This window comes from Solanum stenotomum, chromosome 12, assembly GCF_019186545.1.
Source record: "Solanum stenotomum isolate F172 chromosome 12, ASM1918654v1, whole genome shotgun sequence".
NCBI classification, from domain to species: Eukaryota; Viridiplantae; Streptophyta; class Magnoliopsida; order Solanales; family Solanaceae; genus Solanum; species Solanum stenotomum.
The window spans coordinates 33,433,656-33,455,301 of NC_064293.1; the positions used below are offsets into that span (position 1 = coordinate 33,433,656).

Below are 21,646 nucleotides of genomic sequence, written 5' to 3' on the forward strand. Positions count from 1 at the left end.
TCAACTCTTGATCAAAATTTCACAATTTTAGCAACTTAGGACCTCAAATCTTCATTTTAACTCCAAATTCGACTCCGTAAACTCTCATAGACCCGTTTCGACATTCTAAAACTGCTGGAATCAACGGAAATCCGATTCGAGTCTCGAAACTCCAAATGACTCGAAATAGCACTTTTAACCAAACTTTAACTCTTAAAAACTCAACTTTTCATCAATTTTCCTTCAACCCAACTTCGAAAATACAATAATTAGGACTCGGGGCAACTATCGGGAGGGGTAAAACGGTCATTTTATGAAAATTTCCAAAAATGACCTTTAGGGTCATTACAGTTACTTGGGCTGTTACTTGGGAGTTTCTTGGGTAAGCTCTAATCCCTTTAGCAAGTTGTATTATTTGGACGGACAGAATTAGCATTTCGTTAGTATTATGTCTGTTGGTTTGTCATAACAATTATCATCTCTTCATTTCCACAACTCTTTTACACCATCAGGTTAAAGGTGACATACAACAGCAGGTAACTATCTATAATAATCCCTAATTTTATGGTTTACTTGGAACCAGACAAAATTATGCCTTAAGAGCATGTAGGAACATTCTAAGTTACTTTTCTTATTCCTGATAATCTTTTTGTTTCCTTAGTACAACTTCTCAAACATGTAGGGTCTTTCACACTGAAAATTATGAACGGAATGAAATTTATGATCGGCCTTCCGTTCATAATTTTATTTCTGGGGTACAAATTCAAGAGGAGGCATTTGTCCATGTATGATGCGATTGAAGGCTTTTTGCAAACACAAAACAATTTCATGCCAATCAGATATAACTATTCCCACATAAAGAGAATGACTAGAGGATTCAAAGAGAAATTAGGTGAGGGAGGTTATGGTAGTGTATACAAAGGAAAACTTCGAAGTGGAGGAGATGTAGCAGTGAAGATGTTGAGCAAGCCTAAGGATGGTGGGCAAGATTTCATGAATGAAGTAGCTACCATTGGAAGGATTCATCATGTCAATGTGGTTGGACTCGTGGGGTACTGTGTTGAGGGAACAAAGCATGCTCTTGTATACGACTTCATGCCCAACGGATCACTCGATAAGTACATCAGCACCAGTCAAGAAGAGAGTCCTCAGTTAAGTTGGCAGAGGAAGTATGACACTATTCTTGGAGTGGCTCGAGGAATTGGGTATTTGCATCGAGGCTGTGATGTACGGATTTTGCATTTTGACATCAAGCCACACAACATTCTTTTGGATGAGAATTTCATTCCAAAGATTTCTGACTTTGGGCTTGCAAAGTTATATCCAACACATAATAGCATTGTGACTCTCACAGCTGCTCGCGGAACGATTGGATATGTAGCTCCAGAGTTGATCAGCAGAAGCATTGGAGCAATCTCTTACAAAGTTGATGTTTACAGCTTTGGAATGCTGCTAATGGAAATGCTGGACTTGAAGAGACATGAAGTTGCAAGTGAAGAGAATTCCAGCCAATATTTCCCATATTATATTTACGATAAGTTCAACAAGGGGAAGGAGATTGTGGTGGATGAAGAAGCGAATGATGATGAAAAGAAGATGGCTAGAAAGCTGAGTTTAGTTTCACTATGGTGCATACAAACAAATCCGATACAACACCCTTCGATGAGTAAAGTAGTAGAAATGCTTGAAGGTGAAGTTGAAGTGCTAGAAGTACCTCCTCAGCCTATTCAATCTCAACCCATTGTTCATCAGATGATGGGAAGTTCTATGACATTTTCTTCTGATTCAATGGCGTTGTTAGAAAATTCTGCTGATAATCCCGTCGAAGTAGTCTAGGGTTGATTTTTTGACTTGATTTTTGAGCTGAACTTTTATGTGCCAATATGGGTCTCTATGGACTCATGTATTTACCTAGATTAGGTATTTGACCAAATGAGGACCGTTTAGAGGAATTAAGGAAAGGCAATGCCATAATTTGATTTTTTTCCCGACCCCAATTAAGCCAAGTTGAGATGCAACATGAGCTTATTTTATAATGTGTTACGCTCATCACATGGAATAGGATTCTATCATGATGATAACCACATCAATCCACATATAATAACATCCCATCGGGGTCATATATAATCACAACACTTTGCCTGAAACACATCTCATCATGCCATAATCATGTAAACCATCACAAAGTAATTAAAATGACATATATTTTTCAAAGTCTTGTCCTTCCATTTGATTCGTTGGCGTTCACTTTTCTAATGAGCTATTAAATCATCTATTGGGCTCTACAATTTTCTTCTGTCCATAATTTCCAACTAGCAAACAAGGTAGAATTGAGAGACTTATCTAGTCCACAAATTCCACATATTGGAAATTATGGGGAGAAGAAAATTGAAGACCCCCAAAGATGATTGATAGCTCTATAGATAGGTAAACGCAACTAAACACACATTTTCCATTGGCTTGGGTCCCAAGCCAATGTAGAACTTGTGTTTGGTCCTTGATGAGAAAGTAAGACTTTGACGTTTACCTATTTATTAATGATGTATGTAGATGGAAATGCATTGTTTCCGTGTTTAACACTGCTTTATTATGTGAGTGTGATACCACAGAGGATACTTTTCTTAGGAGCGTGCAAAAACTTTAAAAGACATTGAGAATACTTTTCAAAGGCTTATCCTTCAATTTCAGTCATTGGCGTTTACCTATCTAATGAGCTATCAATCATTTATTGGGGTCTATAATTTTCTTCTCCACATAGTTTCCATCTAGTACACAAGCTAGTCTTGAGACACTGATCTAGTCCACAAATTTCAGATATTTAGGATAACAAAAATAGTAATTATCTCTCAATCGGAAAAAAGTTGAATTTGGAGATAATAAGGATATGAGGGAGTAATCATGGAAAAGTCTAACTAGGAAGTAATTGAAGAAATAATGCTACAATATATACATGCAAACAAGCAAAATTTTACCCTCTAATGCACAAATACTAATTAGCCCACTATTTTCCATCCTGTGTTCCTAACCAAATGATGCCCGAATGTAGTCGATATAGATTAAGGGTAATTTGTGTCCAGCTGAGCCACATAATGCAACTTGCTAATCGAATAAGAACTTAATTACCCATGAAAAACTCAGGAAGCTCCTTCATTAGATTAAGTCCAAATTCTTAGTCGAATAACTTATAGATATATTAATAAATTTATGCATGTGTACTTATATTAAGTTGGCATCCATCACTAAGTAATAGTAATTAGTATGTACATTAATACTATGCATCCATCCTCTTCAAATCCTAAATTCGCCGTTATAAAAACTGGCCTTCTCTATAATATTTGGTAAAGCTTTGAGGAAATAACTGACTTTTCTTTTGGATGAGTGTGTTGATAGAACTACTAGTTCTCCATTTATCATTCAACCCATTGTGGACTTCCGATTAACATGGTTTTAGTGCAAGGATCTGTTGTAACTATGTGTTTTGATGATACTCACAAACCATGGAACCTGGTCCTAGAGTTGAGTATGTTTTTTCTGATAAAATGGTGAACAACTGTAAAAGCTGCCACACTGATGCGGTTGGTGAGCACGAGAAAAGAGAACAGTGTACTCAACCAATTGGAGAACACTAGGTTGTTTTGTGCAGACGATAATATATCCCCATTGACATGAAACAACCTAGTCAAGACATTCAAGCACAACAATTCATGNTAGTCCAAATTCTTGGTCGAATAACTTTTAGATATATTAATAAATTTATGCATGTGTACTTATACTAAGTTTGTATCCATCATCATTAAGTAATAGTAATTAGTATGTACATTAATACTATGCATCCATCCTCTTCAAATCCTAAATTCGCCTTTATAAAAACTGGCCTTCTCTATAATATTGGGTAAAGCTTTGAGGAAATAATTGACTTTTCTTTTGGATGAGTGTGCTTGAGAGAACGACTATTTCTCCTTTTATCATTCAACCCATTGTGGGCTTCCGATTAACATGGTTTTAGTGCCAGGATCTGTTGTAACTATGTGTTTTGATGATACTCACAAACCATGGAACCTGGTCCTAGAGTTGAGTATGTTTTTTCTGATAAAATGGTGAACAACTGTAAAAGCTGCCACACTGATGCGGTTGGTGAGCACGAGAAAAGAGAACAGTGTACTCAACCAATTGGAGAACACTAGGTTGTTTTGTGCAGACGATAATATATCCCCATTGACATGAAACAACCTAGTCAAGACATTCAAGCACAACAATTCATGAAAAAGGTGTATTTTGTCTTTGGAGATTACAAGCCTTCAAGAACCTCAATGGACATGAAAGAGTTATCAACTGCTTCTATTGACTATTGCATAAGAAAGCTTGTGTCGTGTGTGATTCAACTTGTAAGATACGTTTTTAATCTATAAAGGAACGGATCGTGTCTTCAGTATTTAATCTAACAATGAGAATGGTTAGAGTTGACTGTGTAGGGTGTGATTGAAGTCTATATTAATTAGATCTAGTTAATATAGTGGGCAATAGAGGTATTACTTTGGCTTTTTCTGTAATAGAGTTATTACGGGTGGTGGGATAAAGAGTTTAATCTTTGTATATGTGTTTGGAATCTCTTTTACTGCGTTTTAGTGTAAAACCAATCTGGTCCCTTAGTACGTGGTGGACTAGTGCATCTCATCAGGATCTAATGCATTCAAATCAAGAAATAAGTCTACATATTTATCATTCAGCTCCCTGATTACTATGAAACAAAATACTTTTGCAATTCTTACACTATCTCCTTTTCATTAATTATACAAATGACTTTGAAGAGTTATTCAATTTCTAATATCACGTCTAGATCTTCACTGAGAGGACTTGCATTTAACTTAGGCGTATTAGTAGCCATAAAAGGATTGGGGGACAAGTTGAGATGGCTTCCATCTCCTTCCAGCATCTGAGTAACTTCTTTTATTGAAGGCCTATCATTGGGATGCCACTGTATGCACCAAAGTCCAACAATAGCTAACTTTCTCACAATTGTATTATCTCCTTCTTCCTCTATACGAATCTTTAATTCTTCCCCTTTCTCCAAATGTCTATATATCCATTCCAAAGAATTCACTTTGCTGTGATTATTCGTCTTAGAATCCATCTTTATCCTCCCACCAACCATTTCTAACAAGAGCATCCCAAAGCTATAAATATCAGACTTATGAGAAACTTTACCAAAGTTTCTTGATAACACTTCTGGTGCAATGTAACCAATGGTTCCCCTAGTAGCTGTCATAGTGACCGCACTCTTTTCTTTAGAACATAGTTTGGCTAGGCCAAAATCACATATTTTGGGATTCAAGTTGTGGTCTAAAAGGATGTTTTGTGGTTTGATATCGAAATGTAGGATTTGCTGATCACATCCCTGGTGAAGATACTCAATCCCTCTTGCAGTACCCAGAGCAATATGTTGAAGCTTGTTCCAGCTGATGAGTGAGACACTACCCAGGCTTGAGCTCACTGGTAAAATAAACCTTTCAAGTGAATCTGATAGAAACTGATGTGAAAATGAAACTTTACTGGTTGAATAAAGTGCAAGAATCTTAAACACTGCATTAACCAATAACAATGTCCGTATGGAGTGGACAAATCTCCAAATATAAAGACATAATAATATTTTTCCTTCCCTAGAATTCTCCTAAAATACAAATATTTATAGTAAACATAAATAACTCCTAACAGATAGATAGAGACAGTTACTGCTGTAAATAACTGCTGCTGCCTACTAGTAATAACTTCTACTTTATAACTACTATAGATAATTACTGCTTATATATTTTATCCTATTTAATACAAAGATAATAAGATAGATTATCTCCACATGCTGCTCGCCTATATTTTCTTCTAGAGTAAGTCCTTAAAGGAGCATTCGTATCAGTGCATCCTCCCTGAAAAGTCGCCTTGTCCTCAAGGCGAAAAGAAGGAAACTGATCTGCAATGAGATCATAGTTTTCCCAACTAGCTTCTTCAAGCGGACGGTCAACCCATTGAATGAGCAGTTGCAAAGAAGAAGAACCAGCTTCTTTAACCCATCGATGTGCAAGAATCTTAGCAGGAGATATGGTGAGTTCCCAATCTTCATTAAGAGGAAGAGGGGCTNTGTACCAATTTCATTGATAAATTCTTCCCCTTTACCCTTGGAATCGCGTAGGACTTTTACTGCAACATAGATTTCACTGGAAAGTCTGCCTTTGTATACAGTTCCATAACTCCCTTCTCCTAACTTTTCATTAAAATCATCTGTTATCTTCTTAATATCAGCATAAGAATATCGTGTTGGTCTGATGGCCTTGTAGTCATCCAAAAACTTTTCAAGTCTAACTCGACTCTCTCTTTCATTTGTACTTGTCAAATATAGCTGATAAAGTGAGAAGACAATAATGCAAACAAGCGATGTACCTAAAACTACACCTACAATAATTGAATAAATAACATGTCATAATCATAAAGGAAACTCAATTAGGAAACTGAGAGAGTGAGAACTTAATAATACAAACCTGCAATCAAGGGCTGCTTAGTGTTACCTATTTACGGACAAAATTAAAGTGTAGGTTAAGTGCTTTTTTTTCATCAATGATGGAAAAAATTAAAAGAAATTTTAAGACATACAAATAGTACCTTTATGGGTCATAGTTCGATTGAAACAATGAGTTTCTGATAGCTTTGTTCCATTCTTGAAACCACAATCCATTCCTTTGAACTCACAGTTTCCACAGAGTGGTACAGACCAATTCAGCTGCAGCTTGTTCTCACCAAATGTTGAATCTGAGTATGGGTACTGATGAATTTTTGTGCAAGGCCCAGACAAGAATAATTCGAGGCTTGAAGTCGAAGAAACAGCATGTACTTGGTAACCAGGAGAACCAAGACATGGAATCAAGTAATAACCATAATTTTCTGAGAATGGTGCAGAACAATTGAATAGGTCTGTGGGATCGTCATCATTTGTGAAATTAGATTGTGACAAATTCAGTTTTGGTAGCTTGGTTGCTATGCATTCTTCAGGATCATGAAGGTGAATTTGCTGTGAGACATAATCAATCTTTTCAACAACTAAGTGAACAGAGGAGGGAAGCTCAAGGATGGTGTCTTTTTTATTGTTACAGTGTAGTTCAAAGCCAGGATCATAGCCACAATGTTTTGGTTGATGACTGAGTCTGAATGGGAAATGAATGATGGGACCATCATTATTGCACGAAGAATCCTCACAACCCTCTAGTGTGTGTCCTAAGCTAAGCAATGGGAAAAATACCAAGAAAAGTAAGATGGACATTTCTAAAACTCTTACTTGAATTATTTAGTTTGATGCTAATCACTAGTAGTTTAGTACTATATATGATTGGCAACATTTCTATCTAAAACCTCAAAATCTTTTTCTTTGAAACTATTCAGTTTGTGGAGCGGACTTTTCCACACACCTTCCTGTGTTCCTGTACTTGGAAAATTATTGACTAGGTCAAATTAACTGATGGTGGTTGGATTTGATAGATATTCATTGACAAGTCATTTTGGGCATATTAATCCTAATCATGTCATGGAATATGTGGACTAGATCAGTCTACCTTGTTTGCTAGAGGACAGGGGATAAGAAAGCTCAACCTTTAATCTTCCACAGGGAAACAAGTAGCAAGTCATTAGTCTCTTTTGATATGTTATGTTCTATTCTCAAAATGTTCCGTCTATTGGAAATAGAAGGAAAAGAAAAGAAACACACCACGACACAAATGCATAACAATTATCATCTTTCTGAAATATGCAATGTTAGGAAGAGCAGATTTCACTACTATGTCCGTTCTGCTTGTGAAAAAAAGATCAATACCTTTTATACTGAAATAATTATGTGTCAAAGATTCTGTTGTATTGGGGAAAGGTGAGCTGAGGTCTCAAAGAGCATACATCATCTTGCTGTGTTTGTAAAGTTGGATCTATCAGGTGAATTGTCTCATTATCATAATTGATGGCTTGAACAAACAGCTTCTTTGAGAATACGATATAACGGTTTGGTTACCTTCACAAGCTAATTCCTATTCTAATTCATCTCTGAAATGTTTTGGATCTGTGTTTAAGCGAAATGGGTAGCTTTTGTTATGGATATGTTCACAAGCAGAAGGGGAAAGTTGTCACGCCCCGAGCCTACACCCTGGGCGGGACCGGCACCCGGAGACCATTTCTGGCCCCAAGCGAACCCTTGGCTTGGCTTTCTTAACTCAGTGGAAACCTAACTCAACAGAATAACTTCATGCAAAGCAAGATCATAAGACAACTTAACTGATACAAATCTGGCCATAAAGGCACCTCGGGTCTCAAAATAGAGTATTTACATATATAAATAGATAAGAGACTCAAAACTAGCTGACTGACTGTCTGTCTATGAAGCCTCTAAAATACTGAGATGGATGTTGGGACAGACCCCGCAACATCCTAATAAGACAAAAGAAACTAAGAACACAAAATAATTGAGTCCTCCGGAATGCAAGGAGGCTCACCACTGACTCTGGAGTGCTCAGCTGGATCAACGACGAGCAGGCTGCTGACCCGGGGTACCTGAATTTGCATCATCAAACGATGCAGGCCAACTGGCATCAGTACATGGAATGTACGAGTATGCAAGCGGGAAAGCCAAAACACAACTTAAGCTTGAAAGGAAATACAAGAGAACACTTACCTCGGCTCTGTACGACTCATGACTAACTGAACTCAATATATAAAGCAGTAAAACGCATGCAATATATAGCTTGTAAAACAGTATAAACAACTTAGCTTGTTAATGATAAAACAATAACAACCCATCTGTACTTATATAAAAGTAATATAACTTGTGTGGGAGGTTCTTTAACCGACAACCACCACTATGAGCCCTAGTGATGATACAACGCTTTACCTCGCGTTGCCCAAGGACCATCCTATACCTTGCCGTGATATATGAAGCTAACTTTACTTAGTGGATCCACTAGCTTAACTTTCGTGATCATCTAAAAAGTATGATCCGAGAAATCCTATGTTGGCGCATGGTTCTTATGGAGAGTTGAGTAAATCAGAACTCGTGTCCCCAATTCGGTGCTCAATACTACTCCCAAAAATACTTTGGCTCATAACTGTCTTTAAACACATTTTTCTTTAGTTGAGATAATTACTCAAAACTTAGCCCAAATGCTCTTTTGGAAAAAGAAAACATGGTTCCCCTCTTACTCAAATGTAATAGCATTTATAACCTCCTTTGGGAATACTTAGTTCCCTAATAGCCTTTAAAAAGAGGACTCAACTTTAAACTCATGCCTTAACTTGAAATTGAGACTCTTACTCGACTTGAAACTTGAGACTCTTATTTAGCTTGAAACTCTATACTCTTTTTCTTGACTTCTAACTTCACTTGACTTGGAACTATCTTTCCTTGAATCGGAATTATGAATTCAAGGTGTTCGATCACATGTTATGGAGGGATTCTTGAACGCTTAGACGTACTTTGGAGTGTCGGAAACAACTGTAAAACATAGATATAATACTTTGAAACATGCATGAGAAAGTGAGAAAAGAAATGGGGAAACTTGGCTGAGACTTCAGATTTCTGGTGACACATATGACACTTACGGTCGCCATCGACGGACCATAGATGGACTTACGGTCCGTCCTGCAGGTCCGTAGATCGCGTCAGAAACTCTCCCCAGAATTCATTTAAAAAAATGACTAAGTGTTGACCTACGGTCCGGACTTACGGTTCGTAGATCAGGTTACGGACCGTAGGTCGTGACCGTAGATCGATGCCCCAAAAACCCAACTTCTGTCCCGATTGACGGTTGACCAGTACGGACCGTCGATCGATCTATGGTCCGTAGTTCACGTCCGTAGATGGGGTTTGACAGCTAAAACATGCTGAGAATTGATGGTGAATCAGTTTCAAAAGGGTCATAACTCTTAGAATCATAATTCCCTCAACATACAATAGGTTTCAACGTAAATATACGACCCAATCATGTCTCACAACGAACAATAACTTCAACAACACCACCAACAACATCAACAACAACTAACAACTTCAACACTTCAACAACAATTCCCAATATTTTCTCAAATCATAGAATAAACTTGGTGTGTGTGAGGGAAAGGATCAACCCACACAAAAAAAAACTCACATACCTTGATAGGGATCACCCCCGACGAAAAATCCACAACGATCTTGACTAAGCTCCTCTTTCTTCTCTTCTTCTTCTTCTCCTTCTTCTCTTCTTAAATCTCAAGAACCCTAACTCTTTCTCTTTCAAAATGGGACAAAAATGATCCAAAGATCAGCCTAATACAACAATATGAGGTCAAAAGAAATGATTTGTGAAAGGACCAAAATGCCCTTAAATTTCCGGACGGATTTCCCTTCCAACTGCCCAACTTCTAAAGGGCATAACTCCCTCATACGAACTCGGAATCGAGAAAACTCGGTGGCGTTGAAAAGGTCATTCCACGAGCTTCGCAACCATAACTGAAACTACTCCTAAATCATCCTGAGATAGGAGTTACGACTACTCAAAGTTGGCCAAAAACTCATTTTTTTTCCATACTTAACCAAATTTCCAGATTCTAAATTACTTCCAAAACTGACTATTTTCCAAGTTTCAAGCTCCTTCAAAGCCACTTCAAATTGTCGGATGTTACAAAAGTAGTCAGTCTGCCCCAATACAGACACTTTTTCGATGCTATAGACCAAAAGGGACATCCCTAAAAACACAGCCCAAAATGGACAATTCGCCTTTTATGAGCCAACTCTAATAAACAAAGCTAACAATGGGAGAGTTCAAGTCAATGAAAGACTTGTGTTTTTAGTCCTTGATGAGAAAGTTGCAATTTGATGAAGGGCCCGGACCTCAAGAGAAAGACTTTGACGTTTACCTATTTATTAATGATCATAATATGCATACGGCATAATACATAAATGTGTCATTTAACTTGACTTCATTTCATATTTAAGCCCTTCAATTTTGGGTGTGCACAAATAGACACATGAGTCATACATGACATAATACACATAGGACACCACGTAGGATGATAGTTGTTGTCACAACCCGAGCCTACACCCTGAACGTGTCCGGCACTCGAGAACCATTGCTGGTCCCCAAGCGAACCATCATCTTGGCTGACTACAAGCGGAAGACTAACTCAAGCATACATATGCTTTAAATTAAAAGAAAAGTTTAAAAATAATTTACTGAATCTCAAAACTGAACTGAATATACTTTGTATGAAACATAAGTTTTAAATAAAATATCTGAAATTGAAAGACTTGTAAGAATTATTATTTATTTACTATTAATTATTTCTTACTTATGGCCCAAGTTTACTTGGAATCAAAGTAATACCATAAATAATATTTAATAAGGAATAGATCTCGTCCGTACATTGGTTACTTGATGGACGCACCAGATTAAGTCATAACCTCTATAAATTGGTCCTCCCTCCACCCATTAGGGTTACCACATATTCTCTACATTAATTCCATCGCTGACGGTTGTGGTAACAGAAAAGTTAGGGCAAGGAGGTAGAAACCAATTTACGACTAATGCTTCCGCTTCTCTTTGTGATGATGTCTTCCACATCAGGTATGTGCCTCCAACATTCTCTATGTAAGATTATCATGTTCAAGATCCTGAAAGTATTTAATCTTACAAGACTCTCCAAAACTGTCTATCTATGAAGCCTCTACTATATAAAGATGAGTGTCAGGACAAGACCCACGACTCCTCAAAACTATTACTAATAACTCACAAAACTGGAATCCTCCGGAAGCAAGAAGGTCTTGGTCAAAAGCTGACGAGTGGATGGAGTGATCTCAGCAGACTCTTATTGAGGATCTTAAGAACTTGTATCTACATCATTAAAAGATGCACGTCGAATGACATCAGTACATTGAATGTACGAATATGTAATTTAGCTGAATAACAAATAATTGAATGAAATGACTGCAATAGATATAGATATATACTCAAGTGAATGTAAAGAAATAAAGAAGTGAAATCATTAAAACTTTACAAAATACTTACTCATCTCTGAACTCAACTTATTAAGGGGTCGTTTGGTAGGGAGTATTAGGAGAAATAGTCCATGTATTATGTATGGTATTATTTAGTATTATGTTTGGTAGGAATTTTGGTCCATGTATAACTAATCCATGGATTAGTCATACAACATACATGGTATTATATGATGTAATACTAATACCTCCCATTTGGTGGTATTAGTAATACATAGGTTTTAATACCATGGGATTATCTATGTAAAGACAAAAATATCCCTCAAATTCTTTTAATCATTTTATTTATTTTCTTGACTTTATATTTTATATTTATATTAGTTAATTTATTTAAATAATTTAACTTACAAATTTTATTATTTTAAAAGAGTTGTTTGTTGCTCAAAAGGTTACTCAACTTTGAGAATTTATCAAGTAAAGTCACATTGAACTTTGTTTTGTGTCGATAAACTCACTTAACTTAGATATTTCTATCAATAATCACTCAATTAAATTTAGCTTCAAATATAGGATAATAAGGCAAAATAAATTATTTTGTATGTAATAAAATTATGAACCCAACAAAGTAATTAATTATTTAGATTAAAAAGGACTCAAATGTTAAAGTGGAATTTCTAACTAATTCGGAATTCCATCTATTCTTTTAAAAAAAAATTATAACTAGGGTTGTAAATAGGACAAGTTGAGAAATAAAATAATGGATTGTCTATAACACACTATAACGTGTATCATAAAAGGAACCAAAACAGAAAACATCCTTAGTGTTCCTTATTTTTTTCGAACGGCACTGTAATTATAGCAATAAGCCATTTATGAAAAGAAAAAAAAANTTTTCACATGAGATTGTGATCAATATAAGTATAACTTAAAAATATGTATTTTTCTATTCCGTACACCTAGCTTTTGTTTCCGTAGAAATAATCATGAAATCGTTATTATTCACATAAGTGTGTATGAGAGAACATCAAAATAAATTTCTCTCATCCATAATCTTATATTTTTTTTTTCAAACCAAAGCTTTATATGAATTTGCTTTGGGGATGAAATGAACTTTCATTAATTTTTTCAAGACATACAAAAATATATATATGTATCAATATATGTTTATCTAATTATATATATGTTTTTTTATTTCAGATAGATCCGGGGATAGAGCTTACTTCACCTTGGACAAGAGATTGACTAGCAACAACCTAAATCATCAAACAAATGCTATAGAATTCTGTATATTTAGTTGTTGTGAATGTTTTATCATTTAAAATGTAATGTTGGAGTTATTATACACAAGTTTGTATTACTTTTATTTGACATGAGTTTGAACTTGTGAAGCTTATAAATATAAATTTGTTTAGTGAAATTTTATTTGCATTAAGTGTGTTATTCAATAAGATTATTTATTTATATTATTTTTAAGGCTTAATGTAAATCGAATTTCATTTTTATTATTATAATAATAATTTTATAAATCTCCACAAATCAAATTATGTAAATATTGATCTTATATAACAAAAACTTTAAATCTACAAAAATAAAAAATGTAAAATATTGAGATGATATTGTCAAGGTTCTAAATCGTCACAAATTGATACTATAAAACCTCCACAAATTTATTAGTCATTTTGTGGGGGGCGTCGTGGAGGTTTACTAAAACTGCTACAAATATGCTCGTGGCAAGAGTAATTGTAGCGTTTTAAAAAACCGCCACAATTTAATTTGTGGGGTCCCAAAAATGCCACAAATTGACAAAATGACCCCATAAATTGAGCATTTCTTTGTAGTCGTTGACACCCAATTTTGGCCTAACAATTTCAAAATTCGTAACTTTTAAGTTTTATTTATTTAATAGTTCAAAATAAATTTTTTATAATTTTAAATAAGTTTATCGATAATTATCTTTATTTATCAAAATTTAGGATTTTTTTTATTAATTAATTTTAAAATTGCATTTTTACATGTCATTAGTTACGTTTATTATATTTTTTTTAATATTGATTTTATTAGTTATATTTGTTAATATTCATTTTGATATTTTGCACAATCCAGAAATTCATTCTGATATAGATAATATTTCATACACAAATATTTTATTGATAGGTGATTTTGGTCCACGATTTTAAAATAGTGATATTGTAGTTTTCAACTCCCTATATAAATAATAGTTTGCCTATTAGGTTAAGGGGGTGGTGAATTTATTTTTTAGAATAAGATTATAAACTTTTTCAGATTTTTATTCACAAAAGGGGTTTCTGGTCACCACCACCCCGGAATACGGCAAAACTCCGGCAATACAAAACCCCGACCCAAAACCTCCATTTTCTTTCCTTCACTGTTCATCCTTAAAGAAAACACCACCAAAGAACCTCCAAAACCCGTCTTCTCTCCCCCAATGCCATTCCGGCAAGACAACAAACCAGAAACACCGCCCACAACCACCGAAAACAACCCCATTTTCCCTCATCTTCTCCGACCACACAAAGCCATACCACCACCAAAACTCTTCTCATCGCTGCCTCCTCTACACCAGAAACAACCCACCAACGCGAGCTTCGAGCTCCGGTGAACTCCCTCGAACCCGTAGCTCCGAACAAACCCCAAACCAGATCCATTTCACATCTCCGGTGAAGCTCGAATAACCAGATCCACCGAGCTCTACAACTCCAGCGAGCTCGTGAGAAACCAACAAAACAATTAGGCGAGCATCAAGGCTCTAAAACAACGGCCAAAACACTTAAACCAACTCTGGCGAAATAGAGCTTGGAGCTCCAAACCACCGAGACACTATGTACAACAGACTGTCAGTCCCTCTTTTCCCCATTTTTTCTTTTTATTTTCTCATTGTTAAATAGTTTAGACCTTGATGATTTTTCTTTATATTTTTGTGTTATTGGGTTGCATCTGATAGTGATCATCTCTGATTTCTTGTTATTTTGTGGTAGATTATATATTGTTATTAGTAATATTCCAGATCTGGCCGGAAAATTCCATGCTCCGGTGAACTCCATTTTTTGGTCGGTTAATTTTTAGTTGCTATTCTATTTTGTTTTGTTATAGGCTAAATATATGAATATTGAAGTATCTTTATAGTATTAATATTTCTCAGACTTGCTATTGTTGATCAGATTGATTAAGTCCTATAATTAATATTTTTACGCTTGTTATATTGTGAATTGTTTGTTTTTGTTTATTTTCTTGAAATGCTGTTTTTTTTAATTATTATTTATTTATCGTTCTTATCACTATTTCTAATAATGTATTGATCGTCTTGATTTTGATAAATCAATGTTGCAATTATTTCCATGTGCTTAAGCTTTCTTTTATTACTATGCTATTACCGTTTTCATCCTAGAATAGTTATACATTAATTTGATCTTATTGGTTGCTCATTAATTATTAAATATCGTTGCTTCCATATTTTCTTGAAGTAGTCTTTGGTATTTTCATTGTTATTGTAATTAGTATAAAATAGAGATTAAACAAGTTAAATTGGCCAATGAGAAAATTTTTCCGTCGGTTTTGGAGGCCTCCACATTGTTAAAAGACGGAAATTTAGTTTAAGTTTATATATTTTATTTGTTAAAATTGACCGATGAAGAAATTANGTCGATTTTCAAGGCCTCCCATGTTAATNAAGTTAAATTGGCCAATGAGAAAATTTTTCCGTCGGTTTTGGAGGCCTCCACATTGTTAAAAGACGGAAATTTAGTTTAAGTTTATATATTTTATTTGTTAAAATTGACCGATGAAGAAATTATCGTCGATTTCCAAGGCCTCCCATGTTAATAAGACGGATTTTTATTTTTAAATTATCATTTAATTAATTTATTTTGTTATTATATATTTAGTACTAACATTTTTACTTAGTGTCTTTACAGGTACCCCGAAGTCGCTTCTCATCGAAGTCATTCGAATAAAGTTCGAATACCATATTCATTATTATGTATATTGTTGACGATAGGCAAATATTAGGTCGTTTCTCATATTACTTGTTTACTTTATTACTTGTGTATATTGCATGTTTGTTATATTTATATACTATTTTTACCTCCTTCTCAATTTAAAAAAATGAATTCAGTTGGGACCCACAATTGTGAATTTTGAAGGATGCCTAATACCTTTTCTTCGAAATAACTTGAACCCCTTACCTAGAATCTTGGTTTCGTAGATCACTTAATGGTTTCCTAGTTTTTTTCTAAAATTAGGCGGCGATTCCTTTAAAATTCGTTTATTCTGAAAATTCTTTCAAAATTAAATTAACTGATTATTTTTTTAGTCACTGTGACGTTTCTCCCTATTTGAATAGAATAAGAATGTAAACACTCATAACTCATTTAGAAATTTCAGTTTCTCTTTTATCAATGTAAAAATTGATACCTTTGGGAATACATAATCCCCTTATACTCTTACTCAATTCATATTTGAAAACTCTTTCTAAAAAACATATCAAAATAATATTTTAATATGATCATTGATGACTCGAGAAGTCATACTGTATAAACATTGATGGTATATCTAGATACCATACTACTTAAACATTGATGGCATACTCGACTGTCATACTAATCATGTTTTAAAACTCTTTCTCAAACTCCTCTTTATTTTCTCAAAAACTCGGTTTAAAACAAAAATGTTGGCTTTAAAAGATTCTCAAAATTTACAACTCAAAATAGGGTTCATGCTGAAATATAAACATGAACAATTCAACTCAAGGATCTCAATAACAATATAGAAAACTAAATATTCAGAACTAAGGAACTCAAGAATTTAGAACTCAATGATACTGCTCATATCAAGAATACTTAATTCATAAAGTTCATGCTGAAATATAGACATGAACGAATCAACTCAAGAATCTCAATGCATAATATATAGCAATTCAAAAATTAGGAATAGAATTTCAAAAAGAATTCGAAACTCAAGAACTCAAAATCAACTTATCTCAAGAATACTCAAATCTAGGGATAGAATCCTAGATTTTTGTTTTACTGATTTGAAAGTAGATGTAGGGGGTGAGGACGAAATAGTCCAGCACTATGATAACCTTACATACCTGGAAGAACAAGGTTCTTGAAGAATCTTGAAGAAGATTCAAAGAATCTTGAACGAAGTCTTCTAGTTTGATTTTCCCTTACGGTTTGAGAGAGAAGAGAATGGAGGATCAAAAGATGAGAATCTGATTGTTTTGAGCCTTATATTAGTCAAGAAATTCGTTTAGTATTTTTTTAGATGTAAAAAGACGAAAATGACTCTTTTTAATGTTTTTCCGTATGCTAATTCGTCACTGCACTGTATCAGGTTACTAAAATGGTCATAACTTTTTACTCAGAAATTGAATTGACACGAAATTGGTGGCATTGGAAAGAAGATTCAAATACCTTTAATTTGATAGATTATGGGCCATGTAAATCCTTATATTCTAAGAGATATGATCGTTTGAAGTTGACCCAAGTAGAATCTTACAACAAAACTTAATCGATAAGGAAACTTTTAACTGTATTTTGTGCTAGGAGTTTCTAGTGACCTTAATTGATATCCAAAATCATTCCCACACTAAAGAATTTACCTTTACACATGAGAAACTTAAGAATCACCCGATATGACCTTACAAGTAAATGAAGAATGGTTCGAGTCTTAACGTAGAAATTTTTGGGGTGTTACAATTGTCATGTAGGATGCCACGTAAGACGTCTGTGTCAACGTCACGCCCCGAGCCTACACCCTGGGCGGAACCGGCACTCGGAGACCATTGCTGGCCCCAAGCGAACTCTTGGCCTGGCTTTCTTAACTTAGCGGAAGCTTAACTCAATGCAATGGAAGGTTATAAAACAACCCAACTGATAAAATCAGGCCAAAACGGCAACTCGAGTCTCAAAATAGAATATTTACATATATACATAGACGAGAGACTCAATACTAACTGATTGACTGTCTATGAAGCCTCTATAACACTGAGCTGGATGTTGGGATAGACCCCGTAACATCCTAACAAAACAAAACTAAAAGAACAGAACAATCGAGTCCCCCGGAAAGCAAGGAGGCTCACCACTGACTCTGGAGTGCTCAACTGGATCAACGGTGTGCTGGATGCTGATCCTGGGTACCTGCGTCTGCATCATAACAAGATGCAGGCCAACTGGCATCAGTACATGGAATGTACGAGTATGCGAGATGGACCGCTAAACAACAACTTAAGCTTGAAAGGGATACAAAAGAGAACTTACCTTGGCTCTGTTCAACTCATGAATAACTGAACTAAATATAAAGCAATGAGACACATGCAATATATATAAAGCTTGTAAAACTATTTAAAACATGACGTCAAAAATCATATTTATAATATCATGAAAATACCATGCTTCCTCTCAAAGTCTACTTCTGCAATGTATGAATGAAGTCACATACCCCCATCCATACTAAGCAAAACTCATCGAGGAACTATGCAATTTCTACTGTGGGAGTTCTCTAACCGACAGCTACCACTACATACATAAGTAGTGATACAACGTTTTATCTCACGTTGTCCAAGGACCATCCTATACCTTGCCGTGATATAGGACCTTACTTTAACTTTTGCTTAGTGGATCCGCTAGCTTAACTTTCGTGATCATCTAAAAAGTATGACCCGAGAAATTCCATGTTTGGCTACATGGTTCTTATGGAGATTTGAGTTAATATGAACTCGTTTCTCCAATTCGGTGCTCAAGACTACTCCTAAAAATACTTTAGCTCATAAGTGTTTTAAACACATCTTTCTTTAATTGAGATAACTACTCAAAACTTAGCCCAAAGGCTCTTGAAAACACTTTCTAAAAAGAACATCTCAAAACCATATTTTAATATGATCATTGATGACTCGGGATATTCATACTGCTTAAACATTGATGGTATATCTAGAGACCATACTGTTTAAACATTGATGACATACTTGATTTGTCATACTAATCATATTTTAGAAACTCTTTTGCAAAACTCATCTTTTCTTTAAAAGAGATAGTGCTCAAGAGGACCTTGACTGATGCCATATCTTTCGTTCTCAACCTACGAAATTGGCGATCTAAAATCTGAACAGAAACCTCCTCACGACTCCTTTCATGGTTAAAACTTTCAAACATACTCAATCTTTTACTTCAAACTCTAACGCCCTTCTCCTAACATCAGTGTAGGACTTTTGATGACTCTGTGCCATTTTCAACCTCTCTTGAATCACTTTCGCCTTCTCTATAGCTTGATGAACTAACTCTTGATCTATCAACCCTACTTTACTAACTTCAAACCATCCAAAAAGATATCTACATCCCCACCCATAAAGAGCCTCATAACGAGCCATATGGATGCTAGAATGGTAATTATCGTTGTAAGCAACTCCATGAAAGATAGGTAATCATCTCAATTATCCTTGAAATCAATTCCACAATACACCTTGATACCTCAAAACACCATCTCCCCCTTGTTCAAAAGCCATCATTGCTTATGAACATTTTGCCTGAAATTCCAGCAAGATAGGGTCTGAATCTTTCTCACTTTCTACTTCTAACACTAATGATAACTCGGCCCCGCTCGTCACTTCTATTCCTCCTTCTGCAAAATCTATAAGTCTGACTCCCAGGCGTGCAAGTCTGTGCACATCTTTTGCAAACTCTCCCTTTCCTTCTCCAATATGGGCGGTGCTACCCATAGACAACTTTTCTTAAAGAATCAGTAACAACATTAACCTTACCAGGGTGATAAAGAAAACTCATGTCATCATCTTTGAGTGCTTTAACCACTCTCTCTCTATCTGAGACTAAGCTCATTTTAAGCGAACACACCCACATGAACATCATACAACAATGACGCCATATCTTCGAAGCAAAACTACAACAGCCAACTCTAGCTTATCACATTACACCCCAATTCTTCTAAACTCGACTATTGTTCTCAAATCCATTTTAGATTCAGATACTCAATATGTACTCAAAAACCAAATATCATAACCGGGCGGTAGTCAACTTCTTTTTCCATTCTTGAAAGTCTTCCTCACATGCTTCAGACCGTTGAAAATTCGTTGTTCTTCCGAGTCAACTTGGTCAAATAAAACCCTTATCTAACAGACCCCTTTAACTGCTCTTTCAACTCTGCTAGTGCCATTCTATAAGGCAAAAAAGAGATAGGACAAATATCTGGAATGATGTCTATGCCGAAATATATTTCTCTCTTAGGAGGAATTCCGGGTAGATCATCAGGAAAAACTTCTGGAAACTCTCTTACTATAGGAACTGACTGAAAATGAGGTATCTCAACACTAGAGTCATTAACTCGGACTAAGTGATAGATACAACCCTTCGAAACTAACTTTCTCGCCTCAAGGTACGAAAAGAAACGACCCTTAGGCACTGTTGAACTACTACTTCACTCTATGACTGACTCACTAGGTTGCTCAGGTATAATATCAAAGTTCATAGCAATCATAAGGAATTTCAAAAGATAAACTCGCTCTGGGGTCTAGCAAAGCAGAAACAACAAAGTCAAAGACTCGAATCATACCAATGACAACATCTGGCGAATCCTCTTGCTCTTGGCGACTGTTGATTGCGTAGAGGCAGTTTGCTCCTCCGCCCGTACTAGAAGTAGCTCCTCTAGGTACCATCCTGTCTGGTGGAGCAACTGATGAAGATTGGGCCCTTTGCCCAGATTTCCACTACCTTGCCTGCTCTTAGGGCACTCCTTCGCGAAGTGACCCTCTTCTCCACACTTAAAACAACCTGTCTGGCCCTGACGACACTTACTTGGGTGGGTTCTACCACACCTAGCACATGCAGGAGCCTTACTACCCATTGGTACCATACTGCCTTGAGGATAGGCAAGTCTAGCCCTGAAACTATAGGAATTTCTATTGTACCCATCTTTGTTCTCAAGTGCAGGTGCACTAGCAGATGGTGGAGCAGGTCCCTTCTATTTCTGTGGGAGGGATGACTGATTAACATCATTCTTTTGCTGTCTGAACTCGTCATCTACTATCTTAGCCCTTTTATCCTTAAATTCTTCTCTATCCTTCAACTTATCCTCCTCAACTTGTTGTAAATGGATCATAAATCTTGCTAGGTCAATATCCCCTATCAACATAGCTGCCTTGTCTTCCTTGCTTGACTGATGAGATAACCCAGCAACATATAAACTCATTCTACTCCTCATATCCGCAACCATCTCCGGAGCATAGCGAGAAAGTTGTGTGAACCTCAGACTGTACTCATGAACACTCATAGACTCCGGATTAAGGGTGAGAAACTCTTTTATCTTTGCCTCTCGCAACTCACGAGGAAAGAAACGCCCCATGTGTCACGACCCGATTTCTCGAGTCATGATGGCACCTACTATACCCTACCAGTAGGTAAGCCAACCCGTAACCCAGAACATCAAGCAATGAGCAAAAGGGCAGAAACTAGTGAAAATAATAATCTAAACAAGGATAACAAAGCGGAAGCAACCCAAAATAAATATATATAGAAATCCCTCCCAGAACCTGGAAGTCACTAGTACAGAGCTATCTAATAAAGAGTACAAGTCCCAAAAGTGGACCACAACAGAGCGTGTCTCAAAGGCAACAAGACTAGCTAAAACAAAAGAAGGAGACAGAACAAACCCCAA

General features: G+C 35.8%; 2 protein-coding genes across 5 annotated transcripts in view; one reads left to right on the plus strand and one right to left on the minus strand.

Annotated features, from left to right (window-relative positions):
* Positions 1-673: 673 nt before the first annotated feature.
* LOC125846321 (rust resistance kinase Lr10-like) lies at positions 674-2,057 on the plus strand. The gene has a single exon (XM_049525717.1). The coding sequence runs from the start codon at positions 682-684 to the stop codon at positions 1,813-1,815; it is 1,134 nt and encodes a 377-aa protein (XP_049381674.1). The 5' UTR covers positions 674-681; the 3' UTR covers positions 1,816-2,057.
* Positions 2,058-4,659: 2,602 nt separating this feature from the next.
* The window catches only part of LOC125846316 (rust resistance kinase Lr10-like), a 67,465-nt gene continuing 50,478 nt past the window's right edge, over positions 4,660-21,646 (minus strand). For all 4 annotated transcript variants that reach the window (XM_049525703.1, XM_049525706.1, XM_049525705.1 and 1 more), the window contains one exon: positions 4,660-5,483. In XM_049525703.1, the coding sequence (XP_049381660.1) occupies positions 4,790-5,483 (694 nt within the window). In that variant the 3' untranslated portion in view covers positions 4,660-4,789. The remainder of the gene's footprint in view (positions 5,484-21,646) is intronic.